Source organism: Arvicanthis niloticus, chromosome 11 (genome assembly GCF_011762505.2).
Source record: "Arvicanthis niloticus isolate mArvNil1 chromosome 11, mArvNil1.pat.X, whole genome shotgun sequence".
Lineage (NCBI taxonomy): Eukaryota > Metazoa > Chordata > Mammalia > Rodentia > Muridae > Arvicanthis > Arvicanthis niloticus.
Genome location: NC_047668.1, coordinates 32192441 through 32213815, shown reverse-complemented (window position 1 = coordinate 32213815; position 21375 = coordinate 32192441). Strand labels below are relative to the sequence as shown.

At 37.6% G+C, this 21375-nt stretch overlaps 1 protein-coding gene across 16 annotated transcripts in view; it reads right to left on the bottom strand.

The window, feature by feature from the left end:
* The window catches only part of Hdac9 (histone deacetylase 9), an 824691-nt gene that overhangs the window by 216988 nt on the left and 586328 nt on the right, over window positions 1-21375 (bottom strand). For all 16 annotated transcript variants that reach the window (XM_076941980.1, XM_076941976.1, XM_076941988.1 and 13 more), the window contains 2 exons: window positions 17426-17606; window positions 5505-5638 (listed from right to left, as the gene is read on the bottom strand). In XM_076941980.1, the coding sequence (XP_076798095.1) occupies window positions 5505-5638; window positions 17426-17606 (315 nt within the window). The remainder of the gene's footprint in view (window positions 1-5504; window positions 5639-17425; window positions 17607-21375) is intronic.

The following is a 21375-nucleotide window of genomic DNA, read 5'->3' as shown; positions in this document are numbered from 1 at the left end:
GGCAGAATCAAGGTTAAATATAATAGTGAACAATCACTTTTGTGGACTCTATTTTGGTTAATTTAAAAAAAAAAACAAACACTTGCTTTTAGCTCACTCTATTATTTTGGAAAGAAATAATCTGTTTAATGTTTTAAAATGATGCTTTTTCTCGGATATCATTGTTACTTCATAAGTATAAAATGACCTGGTCTGATGGGTAAAGAAAGTTAACTTCATCTGCCTGTCAGCAGAATAGAGTGTCCTTGTCGTTTGTCCAGGGTTAATTGCAACTTCAATACAAAATGGAACCAGAATAAGAACAGGAAGGAGGGAAGGTTATTCTACATAAGGCCTGGGCTATTTTCTCTTCATTCTAACACTTAGCATCTCTGTTCTTTTTCTTGCTCATTGAGCCCTTTGATGCTGTCAGAACATTTGGGACTGCTGACCACAGTCTTGTTCCCCTTCCCCCTCTAAGCCTAATCAACAGGAATCTTCTTAACAATCACTGCAATGTCAAGTCAGTGACTTAAAGCCTTTTAAGACTGTGATTATGTGTGCATTTGTATGAATATTTGATCAGTGTCAGCTGATCCAAGATGAGTCTTTTCTCCTTAGTCTCCTCCTAACAGCTGTCTAAAATCCACAAATGCTTGATAAATACCAATGAACAGGTATACCACTGTCATCTCAAGATATGATGACACTCACAGGGTCACATTGCAAGCACACAGTTTTAACCTTTAACCCAGGCCTACAGAATAAGAAACACTGGGGTTGGAGCAGTCTGTATTTAAATATCTGTTGGAGTATTTTGGCATAAACTAACATTGAAGATTTCTTTTTCTGTAAGCTCAGGTTGATTTCTAACCATGAATATTTGCAGTGACCTGGAGAGAAAATTCAGTGTTCAAAGTGCGAATTTGTACAATTTGAAGGGATGTGCTGACATAGCCTGAATGTATCTTTTTTTTTTTTCACTTGGTTGTCCTTTTCTATGAAGGTGAATATATTCTGTCTCTTTGGAATGACTGAGTTGAGAAGACATTGCCATGAGAGGCCATTGTTCAGATTGCTGAGGAAACAGATATAACCTCCTAGCAAACCTAGAACTCAGTTTTTGGGAAAGCAACTATACTTCCTCTTGTTCACATGGTTAGCACCAGGAAAAGGAGCTCAGGTGTCCCGGACACTTTAGAAATAATGCACTTGGCTAAATATATGGTGTACTTTATTAACTAGCCACACCCAGCAGGACTGCAACTCAACTTGCTCTGTTGGAGTGAGAAAGTTAACCCTGTCAGGCAGATTTTATTACTGTCTTTGATTCCATTAGAAGGTTCAGGAGCAATGACTAGAAACCTTTTAGGGTAGGAAGCCTCTTTGCTTTTCAACTATCCAAAGGTCATACATGCCACTCCCTTACAGAATAGTAATGTTTTATTGCTTTCTTTTTTAGTTTTTGTTTTATAGAATTCAAATTTTCAAAACAGTTTAGTATGAGCTGGAAAGCTTAGAGTCATTGCAAAAAAATGTTTCATAATATATGAATATTAAGAATTAGCTTGTAAAAATACTTTAAAGAAATCTAGGAACATATACATTGTTGCGAGTGTATTTAGGAAAGAAGTTGCTCTGGAGAGATCTGGATTTGGGTATAGATGCTACTATGTTTAAAGGATCAAATTTCTTTGAAATAATCTGTTTTTTACTTAATATTTTATTTTCTTCTCTATTTTCTAGTAATACGAATTGGGAAGAGATGATAAGAGGTCATGAAACTATTCCATTCCCTTTGGGTTTATTATTTTTATTTTACATACAAGGAAAGTCTCTATGAAAAAAACATTGCATTTGTTTACTTTAAGATTTCTTAAAAAATTATTTTGAATATTTCCAAAAATATCATCCGAAGCAGATGTTAGATTCTGAAGTGTATAAAAGTGAATGTTTAAAAAATGATTTTAGAAATTAGGTTGAAATCTATAAAATCAAAGAGCAATTACTTTCATCTGGGCAATTGTTTCTTCACTTAAATACCCATGGCTGCAACATACTTTAATTTAAAAAAGAGTGTGGTCTATGTGCATTATTGAGATGTTTTGATAAGACATCTGTGCTTAGTGTACATTGAGAGCTAATCCAAGCCATGCAGCCACTGGGAGACAGTGTATATTGGTTTCCTTTCTGTTGCTGTGATAAAACGCTCTAACTAAAAGCAACTTAGGGGAAGAATGGGTTTTTTTGACTAACAGTTCCAGAAGGGTAGAGTCCATCATGGTGATGGTGGTAGGAATCACAGCAACAGTTGGGGAAAGCGTGGCAGTCAAAGCAAGCAGCCCAGCGAGCACATTTTTATTCATACACAGGAAGCAGAGGAAAACAAGAAAAAAGACAAAGCTATAAACTTTGAAAGCTTTCCTTTGTGAGGTACTTCCTTCAGCAAGGTTCCACCTATAAAACACTGCATGACATCCTCAAACAGAGACACCAACTGGAGACCAAGTGTTCAAATCCATGAGGCTATGGGGACATACTCATTAAAATCACCACACTGAGCCAGGAGGATCAATAGTTTGGGGTAGACTGTTTCAAAAACACCAAGCAAACAAAGGCTTAACCCCCTGTCCCTACCTTTCAATTCTTTTATTTGTTAGTTTGAGAGTTACCTGTTACTGAAAGGCTCCTGCTTGTACAATGTGTCTGGGACCAACCTCGCCCATTCCTATCATCTTAATGCTTGTGGTGCTTCTTTCTGAAGTTTGTATCAAATCAGGCAAGGTTGTATAAACCTAATTTGTGTGGTTTGAAATAATACAGTTATAGATTTTAGGGATGGAAAATGATGCCTGGTCAGAAAAGAATGATTATAATTCTTGGGAAATTGAACATCGGTGGGAAGCCTGCAACATTCCATTCATTCCCACATTCTGCTTCCTTTTACAAATAGACTTCGTAAAAGGTGACAAATTTCAGGAACATCACTACCCAACAATGCATTGAAGTCTGTGATCAGTCAGTGCCAGTGCATCTGGAAAGAAGCTAGCTGCTACAGGACCTGACAAAGACCTGCATCACAAAAAAATGTAAACAACGATGCCTCAGATCACGAAGGACCAAGGCATTGCCAAGCAGGAAAATACCTTCAGCGGGGCAAAGGTGAGGCAGGGAGGCTCATGGGAGAAAAATCCATTGGTCCATTAAGATCAGCCTACTAAAATTACATCTCCCCATTCTCCTATTTCATGCACTCCATAAGGGATATTTGCGAAAAAGACTGGTTTGGCGCCCCCAAATCCCATTTTCCCAAACCATAAAATATTTAAAGATAACTAACTCTGAAATTAACCAGAGACTATGAAAGCCCTTTGCCAAGTAAGGTAGAGGGCAATGGTAAGAGATGAATGAGTCCTTTACACAGGAAAGGAGGAATCTGTGCAGCTCGTTTTCCTTCACCTCGGGCTTCTTAGCTGAAGGATACATTTAATCAAAAGTAGAAACTTTAAATATGAGAGATGTTTGATAATTCCATCACAGACATACAAGCTAGTGACACCAACCCTGTCCTCAGTGCTCTGGTGTGTTCATTTACAGCCTCACCTGCTAACGAACTGCCAGACATTAACAATGCTGGGATGTTAAAAGGATTAATAATTCTAAAGCACAGGATAAATTGTTGACCTAATTAAGCTTAAAACTGAACGATGATGATAACTTTGGACTTTCGAAGAGAAAGGAAGGATCAGGCAACTTTAAGTCACAGTACCAATCATAGGCCACTGCACTTGACCTTGGGAGCATTATGTCTGTTGCAGAATATCTATTCATGCATTTACATATCTACATATATGTCTACTTATGTATTTACCTGTCTTGTTGTTAGTTGTTGTCATCCATGCTAGAGGTCAGCCACTAGGCAGAGCCTCCAACACTAAGTTATGTCTGCAGCCCTCTTTCTGTTTTTAGAATTATAAGGCAGGTTTTTATCTAAGTTAATCAGCCTGGCTTTGAATTCATTCAGTAACCAAAGCAATCCTTAAATTTGTGATTCTCCTGCCTCAGGCCCTGGATTAGGTAAGATCTAGCTACAGATTTACTTAACTAATTTGAAATTGAATGTTAATTTTGCTAAAAATTAATATGCAATTGTGAGTTTCCAAAGATGTGCTTAGAATTGATATCATCAAAATACAAACTAGGAATGACTAACATAACCAACACTGAAAATCCGTATCTTAGGATTCACACACTAAGCAAACAGCCAGGTACAATTCATAAAACTTGAAACAGATAACACTGTTTGTGATTCACTCTGAAGAGATGGTTCAGTGATGAACTTTAAGTGTTGTCCTCCATGCGGGTACAGGCCTACACATAAACAAAATTAATAACAGTAATCGTAATAAAACTTTAAGTAATTGTTATTTTATTGAAGTATAGATATTTTAATATGTTCTTAATAGATCAGTGCTCTCGAACCATAGTTACAATCAAATGCAATTTATCTTCCTAGACGCCAACCCCAGAAAATAAGAACCGTACTATATTTCCTTCATGGACCCACATAAAAGCTCAACCACCAAAACTCAACATGCTGGAATGCCCATCTGTAAGGAGAGGGATGCTATCCATCTTGTGAGATTTGTACTGCCAGCATTTGCAACATGTCTAGAAAACAATATAGACACAGCACCAAGCTTCTTAATCAAGAGATGCTGAAATCAATGTAGAAAATATACGAAGACTATTTCTTCTTTCAAAAATATTTCAAACTCAATTGAAGAATGCTACTGGATTTTAGACAAAACGGAACGTAGAATAAATAAACCAAACAGGTGTTACACATTTATTCCAGATTTTGTAAATTTGATAGGTAGCCTTCCGAAATGTTATCAGTTTTCATTTTTAACCTGGAGAGCCTAAAGAAACAAGCATTTTAAGCGGGTATAGGGCTCACCAGGAGTCTGAAAACATGAGCCCAGAGGAAACCGATAAAATAAAAATATTGAAACGTATCACAGAGTTATAAAGGTATCAATTAGTCGCGTCAATAAAAAGGAGAGACTCGTTCCAGTGAGAACTGTCCGTCTTTATTCCTGCTCATTTCATAAGCGGAATGTCATGCTCCTGAGTTGTAAGTAGAGTTCAAAACAATAATTGCAATTATTTAACACTTTGCAAACAGCTTCTCAGATTAACTTGATTTTCGATGCTAATTTGCAATAATGATGCCATACTGCATGGACTATAAAGGTATGGTAAAAAAAAAACCACTCTATGTTTGAGCATATACACTGGAACTATAATGAAACAGCTACTCTGGCCATTAAACACTGAGAACCTACTGTGCATCCAGCCCAGAGACAAATGGAAGTTTGGAGCCACTTGTGTCCTTGGCACATCATCAATCACGGAATTTTCCCTGAATGGTTAACATTTTTTCTACTACCACTCAGATGAATACTAGCCTCTTTAGATGATTTATTTAAGTAAGTAAAAGAGTGTGGCCAATTCAGGATTACCTCACATTTATTTAGCAGCCCGGTTTCTTGCAGCCGTGACCAGATGCTCTGTATTCGCCCGGCGTGCTCAGGGTGGGTGGTGGAATTGCCACAGATGCACTGGTGTTTCAGCATCAGAGGGTCATAGGCAATTCCTTTGAGACAAAAAAGATACAATCAAAAGCTGAGATAACAACAAGAAATTGCTATGCATTAGAAGATAAAATAATTAGTCTGAGGTAGTTTTCAGAACCATGGGATAGCTATTTAGCCCTGTGTGTCTGTAAAAAAAAATCTACTCATAGATTAAATAGTACTTAAGCCCTAGTTCAATAAATATGTAAAGTGATACATATATAGAAATACATATGTTTAACACATAGAAGTATATATATAGAAATACATATATTTAACACATACACAAGTCTTATCAGAATTTCAAATAATTTTAATAATTGCAAACACTCTGAGGCAGATCATTCGTTTCAATATGGGTTCTAATTTTGTCAGTGAAGTCAGAAATTAAGCAGTTTTTAAAGCCCTCTAATTACGTTTGATAAAACTGAGGTTTTACTTTAGGGTTATTTGTTAGAATAAACTGGGGTAGTTTCCCAAGTCTTCCCTAGTCAGTTTAGCAATTCCATCAAAGTTGCCTAGTAAGTTTCTTTGCTTCCTGTGTTTCTATCACAATATTTGCTATTATACAAGAAATATGCCTCGTGGGAGTAGATGAAGTTCTGAGCATGTGGATGCTGCAGGTGAGATCATAGCGGAGTCAAGGATGCTAATGATTTAGACTCATAAGAATAACAAGGCTTTCCCCAAGTCAGGCTTAGCAGGATAGCAACAACTTCTGATCTAATATATACGTTATAAAAGAGTTGCCTGTAGCCAAGAGTAGTTTATGCAAAAACTATCAACTACAGCTTCAATGTTGACTATAACCTGAAACCTGAGACTTCCTTGTGGCCTGTCCAGAAGCTTTCCTATCCTCTTGTCTTCCTCTACATTTTATTCGGTAATGCCAGTGGGGAGCAAATGAATTCCTGAGTGAATGTGTGTTATTGACATGAGCACAGCCATGGCAAGGGTCCCATTGCAATTGACCCATGGACCATCAAGGCATGGCCCAAGGATTGGCATTGACAAAGGGTTGGCTAAAACCCGTTAGCTAAAACCAGTGTGTGCAGACAGAATAGCTGCATCTTCCTCATCATGGATGTGACTTTGTAGAACTATCGATCCTATCCTTCCCCAGGAAGATTACATCCTGAGACTGCTCCCTGATGAGACTTTCTTCACAGATCAGTTAGCCAAGTTCTCGTTCAGCTGCATACAATAAACCTGCCTCCTCATTCAATTCTTCTATTTAACAAAAATGCTGAGTTTCTGAGCTTCTAGTGCATCCCTGTCAGAGCACACAGCCTACCCAATCCCAGTTTACCTACAAGTGTGTCTGTGTTTCTGTTTTTTCTTCATTGCCCCATAGAACCTAGTTAAGTCAAGTCCAAAGCTATGCAAGTCAAATGGAATTCCAAGCCATACAATGCCAAGTGGGGATTGTATGCAAGACTCCTGTACAATTCTTTTAAAATGAGTATCAATTATGATGCCTTTACTACAGATTTTATAGATAATAAATTTTAGCATCAGGAGTTGCTTATATGTGATGCTTTAGTTATACCCTGTGATGGGAAAACTTTTACGAAGATTGATTGAAAAAAAGTTATTAGTGGAACATAATGTAGGATTTTGGCTGGCAAGGGGTAATGTAATTTACAAAACTGTGGTTTATAGGAATTAATTAGCCAATCAAATAACTTCCAATAGATGACCACTCAAGCACATTTTTTCTAGCTGATGTGGGATCAAGTGTCTGTGACAAGAAATTAAAGAACAATAATAAAAGCTACTTAGTAACTTATAAACACCAGCCACTGATCTGGTACCATAAGCTGACTTAAACAAATTTCATTTTCCCTTTGACCTACGTTATTATGTTAGAGAAATGTTACTGAAGATGGGAAGTATTTTCCCTAGAGTGCACTAAAATCATGCAGAAGAATGACATCTGCATTCTGAAACCATGTGGTAAAAATTATGTCTGTCAGAAAATATTGTATAACTGTTCCAAATAATATCCATTCTTAAGACTCACTGGCTTCAAAACCCATCCCTATGCCTGCTCCTGATTTTGAGCTTCTCTCAGCCTAGCTCTCCCTTCCTAGCTGTAGACACGCACACTTATCTATTTCAATGCTGAAATTTCCTCTTGAATGTCTAGATCTTGGTTTTCCTAAATGCTAATGCCTCTAATTCTTGATCTTAAACAACACTTGGTGTTCTTCATTTTGACAAGGGACTTCAAGAGCCTTTGTTGCTCACACCAGAAACCTTGCTGTCCCCTTGATATTTCCTAGACTCCAAAGGTGTATCTGTTTTTCTTCCCAAACAGATCTTGAATCACTCACTTCTTATCTCCTTGGTGTAAACCATACATGATCCTAAGGACTATACTCTCTAATCTGGACTCCCAAGATAGCCGGGAATCAGCTACTTGATTTTCCTGTTGTTTCCTTTGCCATACCACACTAGCTACTTTGTTTACAAGCTTCCCCTCACTTCTGAGAGTGACATTCCATGAATACAGCACAGATAAGTCCTTTCTCTCCTCTGTAGTTTTCTTTGCACATGCCTCTGGTAGGTTTCTGTTTCTACAAAAAGGCTTTTCTTGCATTCCTCAATAAGGTCATAACCTGCCAGCTTGAGATCTTTCTACATTGTGTCATCTCTATGCCTTAAGTCCTTCCACAGCTTCCAACCTCCAACTCTCAGCTGGGTCATTACATTTCATTCTTCAAGGTTCAGGTTTGATGTCTCCTCCCCACAAAGGCAATGCTGAGATCTGTAAATTAGGTCTCTTGTACCAGTGTGTCTGACTTCTTAGCTTCTCTGTGATCTCAGGGCTCCTTCAGGGTGCTGATGAAGATTACTAATTGCACATTTTTTTCTTAATACCATCTTTTCTTCATTATATGGTAAGATATGTAGAAGCACTGACTATAGTTGCATTATTTAATTTTGAATTCTCAGCTTCGGTAGTCATGTTTGGAATACAGCATTCCCTCCCCTAACCCCACCCCTAAACACACACCTAGAGTGTGCTGAAATAAAAGAGGGAAAAGTACAGGTGTGTAGACTCAAGAAGTGGGTTGACATTTCTGAGATTTGGGCTTCCTTGGTGACTTCAGCCAGTAGATCTGCTTGGAGTTGTGGTGCTTGTGTGACTGTCACTAATACACTGCCCTTTGTTTTATACACCTTGTCTTTCCAAAAGAAAACATTTTTTGCTGCATTTTATATTTATATAAAACATTCTGTGTAATTTCACTGTTTCATTTTATACAAAATTCAACACAAATGAATATTCTTACGTAGGCCAAAAGGAAGATGCTTTAAAAGGTCAGAAAAGAGGCGAGCAGCAAGGAGGAGTAACTCCCAAAACACAAGGTCCACAGGTGCGCCCTCATGATTTGTCTTTATCAACGTGATTTATAACTTGCATTGCATAGTTGGAGCTGCTTAATAAATTATCAACTTCTGTTACAGGTTACAAAAAATGATAAAAAATAATATAGAAATAAGAAGTACAGTATCTGCCACATTCAAATATATTCTTTACGAGTACAAACACAATCATTGTGTTTCTGAACTATTTCTACTTTTTACAAAAATTTAAATTCATTTAGAGAGTAAGTTTCTCCATTTTAATTTTTTTACAACGTACACTATCAATAAAAACTAAAATTACAAAACAAGATGTAGTACTACAAATCTATTGCCTGGTATCTGGAGATTCTAACACAAAAGCCAGGAGCTCTTGGAAAGACATTTGAATTTAAGGGGAAATAAATTAGATCTGGAGCCCCAAACCTCTACTGACTCATCCTAATGACGTATCAATGAGGTGCTAACAGGTAGATTGTAAGGTGAGACATCTCCCAATCCTCCATCCCTTTCCTCCTTTTCTTTCCCTTCTGAAACTGGGACTTACAGGGTGGGAAAGCAGCATGCTCTTCTTGAGAACCATATGGAATTCTCCTTTTGTTTCACACTTTCTGCCCCATTGGTTACAACTTGTAATATAAGCCCAGGGACCCATCTTTCTCACAAAAAAATGATTAGGTAAAATAGTCATAAAAACCTTTACCTGTACTTTAAAGCTTAGTATTAAATTTTCTACAACACAGATAACACACACACACACACATGCACGCATATACACACATACACATAGCCAGACTACATACACTCAAATATACACAGAACTACAACACATACACAGACATATCCATACACAGATGCATAAATATATGCATGCAGACACACAAAGATGCCACACATACACATGTCCATAGATACACACATATAGAGACACAGGCACATAGACACCCACACACAATACACATATACAGAGATACACACACAGATACACATACACAACACACACACACACACACACACACACACACACACTTCCTGAAAAGTTTGATGCTTTAGACAAGGTTGGACTTTGTATTTTCTGTGGATTCCAGCTTATTAAATGAAATGATGTAGTCATAGAATCAAGTATATTGTCTTTCCTGTTCTCAATCATTATGGCTTTTCAGCCCAGAGCATCTGTTCATATCTACAGAAATGGACTCAGTCTAGTAAGACTCAGTTTAGTTTTGCTGAGTCCTGAGGGTAAAGGAAAAAAATTGAGTCTAGAGTCTTTAGACAAAAACTATTAATCTTCATCCCTAATTTCTATTATTCAACTTTTTTATTTCACTTATGGTATCTACCTATAAGCACACTTTCTCAGTACATCTGCTAAAAGCATTAATAAATATAATTTCTTAAAAAGTTTCTAGGGCCAAGATTATTATACAGCATCTCTGCTCAAAACCATGCATTTGAATATTATTTTCCAATATGTTTTATATCCTAGCAGCCTCCCTTTATTACATTTTCACTTATGATCTAGTAATAAAAAGAAGACAGCCCCAGAATAGTTACATGAAATGTATTTTTAAACTATATATGATAGTGATGGCAAGAAGCTGAGAAGTCAGAGATCTCTTTAAAATAATAGTAAAAGCATTTTAAAAGGACAAAATGACTTGTAAATGGTAGGATGACTATATCGGTAGAAAGGACCTTGGGGATTCTTCTATTCTCACAAGCTCTTTCTCCATATACTTAATCTACTATGAATTGAAGACCTCATGGAATAGGACTGAATGTTTTCCTTGTTCTTATTTCTGAAGAAAGCAATAGACAGACTATGTACACATTTTTTTTCGTAGGTAGGTATTGTATGTCAAGATGATTTAAACAAATTACACACACAGGCAAATGCACTCCATTGCCTACCAGAGACATCTGCATCATTCTGGATCTGAAACCATCTTCCTAAGGACACACAGAGAGACTCTATTTTGAAACAAGTGTCCTTTCTGACATGCATTCAGACAGACACACTGTAGTTGTTGTAATCCTTTCTACTCATAACCCCAGTCTACCCATAAGGCTTATTGGTTGACGTCCCCATTCCCACCACACTCTTTAGAATCTGTTCTCCATCACATTTGTTACCTTTTCTTCAGAACACATAAACCAAATACAAGGTTATTTAATTGAAATGTTTTAGATTTTAATTTTATGTCTGTGAGTGTTTTGTCTGCATATATGTAGGTGCATCGTGTATGTGCTTGGTATAAAGAGAGATGAGAGGGCTTTGGTTCCCCTATAGCTGGAGTGTGAATGGTTGAGGGCCAGTGTGTGAGTACTGGGAAACAAACCCTGGTCTTCTGCAAGAGCACAAGAGCTAAAAGTGCTCATAATTATGAAGCTATCTCTCTAGCCATGTAATATTTATTCATCTGTAAAACTTAATGTGTCAAGTGAGCAAGTAATGTAATATTCAAAACAATCAGAGGAATTAGTGAATTTTGCCATTTTGCTAGTTAAAAAATGTTTTTATGACTTATAACTTGTGTTTTTATCTTCACTAAAAGGACATTGCCAAAGTACCAGGTGGAAAAATGGACTGAAGAATTTTCACCACCATCTTTGGGCTGTGGACATGAGGTCTAATCTCCATTCAACCTACACCCTAGGGCACAGGTGGAGGGCTTGATTAACAGGCCTCAGGCCCTAGAGAGATTTACATACTAATGAGGTACCTAAAGGCCAGAGGGTGGAGTTAATTAAACGTACTTCCCCAACCCTCCCCAGTCTCTCCCTGCTATTTAACTCAGGACTGCCCTGGGTTTTACAGGGGGTGCATCCAGATCTATCCACTATCGGCCATGACAATAAAGCCTGTAAAAACCCATGAACTTCCTCGTGACGTTGTGACTGCACTGTAGGAACCGTGGAGCCACAGCAGCCTGGCCTAACGTCCAGCCTGGAGGAAACAGCCTGGAGCGCTCCCAGCCAACTACGCACAGCCTGGTGGGAGGAACTCGGCGATTCTCCAGCCACAGTTACCTATACACCACCGGCTTCAAACTAACTGCACATGCTCTACCGTCTTCCTAATGTTTCCCACACTAACAGGCTTTTGTGCAGGAGTGAGAAAACACATGGGTGCTGGGACCAAAGGCTGGTACTTTGGAAGAGCAACAAGTGCTCTTAACCTGAGCCATCTCTCCAGTCCCTAATGACTTTTTTTTGTACAATCTTACACAACCCATATCTACTTACTCTCTTCTCTTCCACTTGTTAGTCGGGTTCATTTGTTTACTATACTTTATGTGTTTGACTCAGGTACCTAAGTGTTGTCAACAGTGAGAAGAGGAAAAATCATCATCGCTTCTCTTACAGAATATCCCTTAGAATATTGTCCCCAAATCAACAGTATTTAGAAATTTTAGCAGAAAACAACCCAGTGTCTTATAATGGACTATACAGAATCTTTTGGATTTAGTTGGAAAATAGTGTTTTCTTGAATGAAATAGTCTCTTAACAACCATTGAAACTTCAAGGATGCACTGGAGTCAGTGTTGACTTAAAAACATCTTTTATTCATATAAAGGCGGCAGAAAGGAGAGAAACTAGGCTTTTCTTATACTAAAATGTCTGTGCATGTTTGTTTTTACAAGTTGCACTATTCAGTGAACACTAATTAAATATTCTAATTACAATTTATTAGCACGGATTAGGGCTGGTAACCTATGGACAAAGGAAAGAGTGCTGTCAGTTATACTGAATAGCAGGGGAGAAAATGCAAACATAGTATGAGGGCTTTGTTTCAGTGACTATGTTCAGTGTGAACCCACAGCAATTATCCTCTAGTGAGTGTACTCTGTGAGCTATGGCTGAGGCTGGTTTGTAGCTGAGCAGTAGACATGATTTTAGCAGAGAAAAAGAATATGTTTCCCTTTCCCAAATTATCTGAACCTCAAATACTAAGCACCATTTCCAATCTTTAAGTATAGTTGAAAAGTTCCTGTGATGTTAATACTACTACCTGTGTTCAGACAGGACATAAAATCTTATGGGATTGTGGCAGCCTGGCTTGATCAGAAACCTTTCATCACCACTGTGGTGATAGGAACTCAAATTCTCCACAGGGATGTCCTAACCCAGGTTGTCTACAGGTCACCATGTGTGGCTGTTTGGTCTTTGTGACTGGATCTCAGCAAATCACCTTCGCAACTGATTACATGGAGACACTTTCTCCATGGAACGATTTTCCCTTGTTTATGTTTTTGCTTTTGTTTGTTTGTTTGTTTTGCCTTACTTTTGCTTTGTAAAAAGGGAGCTATGAGTAAGTTATCCTGTGAAAATAAGTACTTACAAAAACCTGAGTGGTGATACTTAAAAATGATGAGTCCAGACCAAGGGCCTCTGGACCTTGAGATTGAAGTACATGCTGACTTCAGTAACAGAGGCTTACTTTCCACTTTCATGGACCAGAAGGTGCCACGCAAGCTTCCAAAGGAGGGAAGTAACAACAGTCCTATCCAGCTATGAGGGTATGAACCACAATGGTGGCTAGCACAATAACCCCTAAAAGTGTACATGTGTTGGCAGTAACCAATAGCTCTCGAATTATACTTATGGTCAGCTGAACAAGAGATAAATCATACCTGCTAACGGAAACCTAGGCAACTACTCAGGACTATTGAAGTCATGGATCTTAGAGGAAAACCAACAACCACTACCACTAAACCAGCAAAATCCCTAGCAACATCCTAAATATTTGTCCTTAAACTCACAGATAAATGTAGGTTTTACCCGCCGTAAAACACACACAAACAAACAAGCAGCAGAAACAACAAAAAGCAGATATACTTTTCTTTGCAACAGATGGAGACTTACTACAGGAAATTACAATCAATCAAAATGAAGAGTTGTGGAGCACATTCTCAATGGACACACCCAAAATACAAACCACACAGCTAAAACTCAGGGATCATTGCAGGAGACGGGGCAGAAAGATTGTAAGATCTAGAGAAATGAGCAGGTTGCTGTGAGATTGTGTCTCCTATGAATTTCAGAGGCTGTATCAATAAAGGCTGGTGCCTGACTGCCTAAACATGAGCTGAACAGAGATAATAACAATAGACATTAGCATGGATGGAGGAAGCCCAGGAAGGCTCAATTTTATACAAAGAGCTTTAAGCAATTAAGGGATGCTGAGAGTGGGACCAATAGTCTCAGACTCCTTGTCTCACAGAAGAGCACACCAAATGACTATCCTATACCAAATGGTCAGCCCTGAAAACTTATGTACATAGGAATATGTATATATATATATATATATATATATATATATATATATATATATGTGTGTGTGTGTGTGTGTGTGTGTACAGAGAAAGTTATATACCCACCTGTGAGTGTATCATGAGAATGAGTATTACTTTTATATATGCATGTATCTATGTATATGTACATATATATCTATATACACATATGTATATTTCCTCAGGGTCAGGGATGAGGCTAATTGTACAAAACACTTACTTTAAATAATTTTTCAAAAAGCATTATTTTTTCCATAATCAAACCCTGACACTATTGCTGATGCCAAGAAGTGCTTCCAGAAAGGAGCCTAGTATGGCTGTCTTTTTAGAGGCTCCGCTAGCATCTGACTAAGACAGATGCAGATACTCACAGCCAACCATCAGACTGAGCCTGGGGGCTAAGGACTGAAGAAGCTAAAGGGGATTGCAACCCTATAGGAAGAACAACAATTTCAACTAAGCAGACCCCTCAGAGCTCCCAAGGACTAAACCACCAGCTATGTATGTAGCAGAGGATGGCCTTATCTGGCATCAGTGGGAGGGGAGGCCCCTGGTCCTGTGGAGGCTTGTTGCCCCAGTGTAGGAGGATGTTAGAGTGGTGAGACAGGAGTGGATGGGATAGTAGGGGATGGGACAGAAGTTTGTGGAGGGGAGACCAGGAATGAAAACAACATTTGAAATGTAAATAAATAAAATAACCATTAATTAAGAAAATACTCAAAAGAAAAAAAGTATAAGTTTGAAAATGCAATCTCTTTTAATTTTAAAGACAATAATTAGTCTCTTCTCTACTCAAGAATACATAGTGTACTATTCACCATTCTTAAGCAGAATAATTACAAAATAACTTTCCATCTTAGTGTACTCAATCTGAACTACAAAATTCATAATTCTTTACACTGCAAATTTTAATCGCTGACTGAACTAAAGCTAACTGAATGCCAGGTAAGCACAAATATCTGTTTTGTGAAAGAGAAATTTGTATTATCTATTAATTCAATAAGAAATCTTCTCACCAAATCCATTAAACATGAATGGGTCTTAAATTTATTACATATTAATTATTACAATATATGCCCCGATAAATATTAACCTTGTGACATGATAGGGTAGAACACAGTGTTCTGAAGTGGTCTTTGCTTCAGTTGGAATGATCAGGTTACAGCTATGTCATTTTCATGATCATAGTGTCATGGGTGCAGTCCCATTGCCATCTGGACTTTTCTAGATCATTTGGACACATTGTTTTCTCTAATTTATAGGCCCTCTCTATGATTCCAGGATCTTGCTTCACTGAGAGTGAAGAAACATGTGAAATTAGAGGAAGATTAGTGCGTTAAGAAAGAACCACCTCTCTAAATCAGTGGCAGAAGTGCTGTCTGTAGTATTACAAGAGGGGCCACTAGTGCCCAGACCAACAAAAATGAAATGAGCAGTTAAGCACACTTTCCCATCAAGGAGATTTCTTCAGTCAATGAAATTACAGTGGGACAGTTATCACTATGTAGACTATTAAGGATAAATACAAGCCACTTTCATGAAAAAGATATCCAGGGTCTAATTACTAAGGCCCCTACTTTTGCTAGATTAAGGAAGTATTGTTACTTCTCTGTGGTTAAGAGAGCTCTTTACTCTTGCTGAGAGCCTGGGTTTGGCTCTCAGTAACCACATGCTCATAAATATTTGTAACTTCAGTTACAGAAGTATCTAGAAGCCCTCTTCTAGCCTCTGTAGGCACTATTCATGCATGTGATACACATATAGAAACACATAAACACACACAGAGGGAAAGAGAGAGAGAGAGAGAGAGAGAGAGAGAGAGAGAGAGAGAGAGAGAGAGAGACTAATACTCATAAAATAAATAACCATGGAAAATAATGTATTACTGTATATATTTGGAGTCTTGGTTTTGAAAAAATTTCCTAAATCTGAGGAAAGCACAGTCACGATCAATCCAAAGGGCTTCCACAGACACTGGGTTACAGATGCAAACACTGTGGGATCTCTCCGTAGATTTTCAGTAGTTTAGGAAGTAGACAATCTTGTCAGAGGCCCAGCTGACTTAAAGAAGGAAACATGCCCAAACTGTAACAATGAATTTGAGATGCTACTGTCTTGTGGCATAATTGGTTATCAAGTTAGCTCTTACATACAACTTTGAACTATGTCTATAACTAGTTCATTAGCCTGGCCAATCTATTAATTTATTTTTAAAGTAAAAAATGATAAATAATATCAAGGGCTGAGGTCATAATTTCCAAAAAGGCATTTTAACAGTTTCAAGCTCAGAGATCAGCATGAGGTCATAGATGCCAAAAATCCACGCTCTAAATCCTGAAAAATGATTTTAAAATGATCACAGAACCCACTGGAGCCTTAGAGGAACACATGTATAAATTCTTCCCTGTTATATCCATGTCATGACTCTCTTAGGGCTTTAATACCTTTCATTTGCTTAGCCACAGTGTGAGAGCCAAGGTATGATACGTAGACCCCATTTTTTTGGCATGCGTTTCAGACCCAAACTTGTTCTGGACTTACAATTATATACTTATTTTTGCTGTAGCCAGGCTCTTAAATAGCAAAAAAGGAAAACGAAGACATTGCTCTGAAAGCCCACCCAGAGATACATAATAAATGGACATGCAACCAACGTACATGGTCTCAAGCAAGGTTTGCCTTGGTACCCTTGACTCTTATGAGTCATTTGTGTGGGAAGTCAGGAGAAAACACTGAAGAAAACATAACAAGAAATCAATGAGGAAAAGATACTCTTTGGAGCCAAACGCAGAAGCCAAACATCATAAATTTCTTTGTGGCCAAGCTCGGAGAAGGTAAGAGTCTGAAGAACATTGCTGAAGAATGTGGTAGGGATTTTTCTTTCCAAGGGGGATCCATGCACCTGTTGATGTATTTTCCAGGCCCTTGAATGATAACAATTTATGGGGCCATTAATACTAAGCCCAAGATTTATCCGATGTGCCGTTTGTCTTGTGGCCAACATAACCTCATAAAATGTGGGTTGCGTCGGGTTAAAATGGAGCATTCTGCTATCGGAGTTATGCAGAGCATTTAAATCGGCTAATCCTACAAGAAGTACACATTTCTCCTGCCTATTAAAGGGTCTTTAGGGATTCCTACCAGTGGCAGAGGCAGGCTGGCGGGGACAGTCTGCTGCTGGGTGAGGTGACATAGAGGTTGCAGGAGAAGAATGGGTCCTGGAGAGGAGTCCATGTTTCTCCAATCCATCGATGCCAACTGCAGCCAGCCGAGCCTGGTGCACCGAGAGTGCACGCGTGTGTGAGGACTCCAGCAAGGTAGGCTGCCAAGAAAAGGGCAAAAGAGAAAGAAATGTAAGCCCAGCACTGAGGAAGACACTGAGAGCAACATTATCAACAAAATAAGTTCATCAGGTCAGAGACATAAACAGTGAGGGTGGGGGAGGGGGCGGGGACGGGGGAAGGAATAAAAAAATAGGGGGCGGGGGATGGGGAGGGTTCTCGTTGTAGTCAACATCAATAAATACATTTAGCTGGTGTTTACAAATTGACAGCCATCCCTGCCGCCTAGCTAGGAAGGACAATGTGCTGGCAGGTTCAAACTGACAGTGTAACTGATTGAAGGTTAGACTGATTAGATCTTTAACTCCAAGAACAGAATGCACTCACTTGTTGCTTTCTTTAATACCAAAGTTTTGACCGCAGTCCTAGAAGGAATTCACGAAATAGGAAGGACTATCCATTGCACTGCTTTTAAACTGCTTAGGAGCTTTGATTCTGAACACTCTGTCCCTACATCTCCATCACTGGTACTGTGCATAAAATCTATGAGCACTTCTGAAACTGCCAGTTAACTGACTATGTTTTGACACCTTTCAGTTTTCATATAACAGTGTAGGATGAGAGAGTTTTCTCACAGTTTGAAGAGAAGAATATCAATGCTGTAAAATCAAGAGTGTCATTTATAGACTCTTGGTTGTATCCTTGGTATTTAACAGTACTTTTTTTATTTTTTGTTTTAACTTATCAAGTTATTCATTCAGAAGACCAACTTTCAGATGCTTCTGGATGATTCATTAGATTATTCTTTGGTGTCCAAGAAGGACAATCTGCAAAACACAGATGGGCAGCTCATCCACTCATCAAACGTACAGTGGCCACATCATCTCCTCAGTGGCAGGGAATTCATAAGTTTCCTGCTGTTTTTAAATGTATTTTCCAAAGAGACATGGACACACAGATTAAAGTGGAATAAACCTTGGTTCAACTACCTACCATGTTGAAGAAAACAACCAAAAAATTTAATGAAGTTTTTAAAACACAAGCCTAAGTTGTATAAATTTGACAATATGTGCACTCTTCTGCTTTGATTTCTTATCTTAGGACACAATATAAATAAACACCACCTCTTCTCAGCAAAGGCCTGCCTTCAATTTCCTGTTGGCCTAGGTGTCTGCTAGTGCACAGTGTAAGTCATGCACTTCTTGAATTCCCAGAAGGAGACTTGGTATATCTTAACTCTGAAACCACTCACAGGGAAAGTTCACAACAGCTGTGTTTTGTGCAGTGTGTAATTCTATCAAATTGTGACTTTGTACATGATCTGAATTAATGAAACTTATAAATATCTTATACATGATATATATATATATATATATATATATATATATGTTAAATAGTGATGAGTAATTATAACTGTTTATAGATTAAAATGTGTGCAAAAATTTCTTGATTTAGAAAAATGCAAGAAAATTTAAATATGTAAAATTAACTTTAAATGGGTTCTGGTTAGGTCTGAAGGTATAGCTCTCTTGATATACCACTTACCTACCATTGTAAGTGCTCTAAGGTCAATTTCCAGACCATACAAATGGGGTACAGTGGTTCCAGTCCCAGGAAATAAAAGCAGAAGTCTCTGGGGGTCAAGGTCATCCTTGGTATATAGCAAAGGAAAGGCCAGTTTGAGATACATGAGATCCAACCTCAAAATATTAGGTTATAATTAATGTATATAATGTTGCTTCTGTTTTATTCTATAGAATAATCAATGCTGCTATGAGTTGAATAGCATCTGTTATATATTCTGTCTTTGGCTGGGAAGGCTTGCTTCAGTGATAGAGTTCTAACTGTAATAGTTTTAATACCTTTACCAGAGTCTAATTCTCCTGCTTTCTTGAATGTCACCATGTACAATAGCCCGAGCTGTGAGAACATAGACTGTCCTCTCCTATGAACTTAACATTCTGATGGAGACCAAGATATAATATGGACTTTAAAAGTTTTCAAGTAGGTATCTAAAATGCATGAGTAAATACTGACCTGAATGTTTCCTACAAACTCTAATCTATCTGTGTCTCTTTTTAAAAAATAGTACTAAAATTGAATTTTAGACTTCAACCAGACTTGCTATATGGTCATAAGGATTATATTTACCTTTTAATTCTGAGAAATTAAAATTTAAAATGTCTTTTGGGTTCCTGTTTTATGAGTCCTGGCACTATGTCCATTTTGTCTAATAGATTTGTTGTTCCTGAGAATTTTTGTTTGTGCCTTTCTGTAACATGTCCTTACACATGACTACAAGGCTCTATAACCATCTTAAACATGCTTCAACCTTTACAGAGAATATCTTTCTTTAGTTCCATTAAATGTCATTCCTCTTTCTGCTAAAGTCTCATCATGTTTGGATTTTCTTTGTCCTCTCTCCTGTCAGATATCTCTATCTCTCTATCTTTATCTCTGTCTCTGTCTCTATCTCTATCTCTATCTCTATCTCTATCTCTATCTCTATCTCTATCTCTATAGGAAATAGATAGATACAGGTATAGAGATATAGAGATATAAATGATATATAGATATATAGATATATGTATATATATATTCAAGTTAATGGCTTACAGTCGCTATTTCTTGAGTTCATGATAGATGCTGAGCACTGTGCTAGTGTATAAAGCTACATAACATAATTATTAATATAAGGACTACTGTATGAGGAAAAATCAAAGTGCTTTGCAATTGTTAGGAATATAAAGAAGCAGATGAGACTGATAAGAAAAGTTCCAAAACCTTTCATCTTAAGAAAGCTTATTTCAAGTTAAAAATGTGAAGGATATGGGAGGAAAATGGGAACAGCTTTGTGTGAAGCCCATAAACGCAAGTGTGTGCATGCGCCCGTTTGTGTGTGTATTTGGTTGGGCATGCAAATGCATGCAATCCACTCTATACACTACCACTGGACTTTGAAAGTGAACATTAGACATAACATTTGTCATAATGTATTTTCTGCTACATTTTATGTCATGGGGTTTCTAAATGCTAAAATGTTATTGTGCGTTGAGAATATATAATAAATATTTGGAAGTCAAAGGCCATGCTTTTCTTTCAAGAACATAATGGTATTTAAGATAATGGGGGAAGACTGGTACCCTAAACTTCAGCCTCTTGCCTCTAGCAAGTTATGCAGAGATATAACCTTTGCCTGGTATTAATTCCCAGGCAATGTTTCTATACACAGTAGACATGAATATGTTGGTTATTTAAATTAATAAAAAAGAAATACATAGCCATCTTTATTTTTTTATTTATTTTTTCATAGCCATCTTTAAAATCTCACAATAGCTGCAGTATAAGACAAGAAATAATGTGATATAGACAATTATAAAATAAAATATAGCATAGAGATATCTGAAAATTATTAAGAAATGGAGTCCACGTCAAAGTTTCCAAAGAAAATGCTTTGAAATTAGTTCTTAATTCAAGACTTTTTAAATTGGTACTTTTATGTGTTTTCCAAATGTTCTGCCTATCACATACATTAAATTTTTAGTTAATAAAAATGCTTGTGGATTGTTCTTTCAGGTGTTTCATTCGGGCAGATCTGAATCACCAGGTAAACATGGTCAACTATGTTCAAACAAAATAGGACTGTAAGAATAGAGAAGGTGCCTTGCTTTAAGAAATCGCTGTACTTTTATAATGAATCATGGCTTCTAGTGTGCAGAAAAGACTGTGACAATCAAGAAAGCAACCCATGATTATGGCATTGTCCATTGATAAAAAGCTCATTTCTGGCTCTCTGCTCCTCCCTGTTCC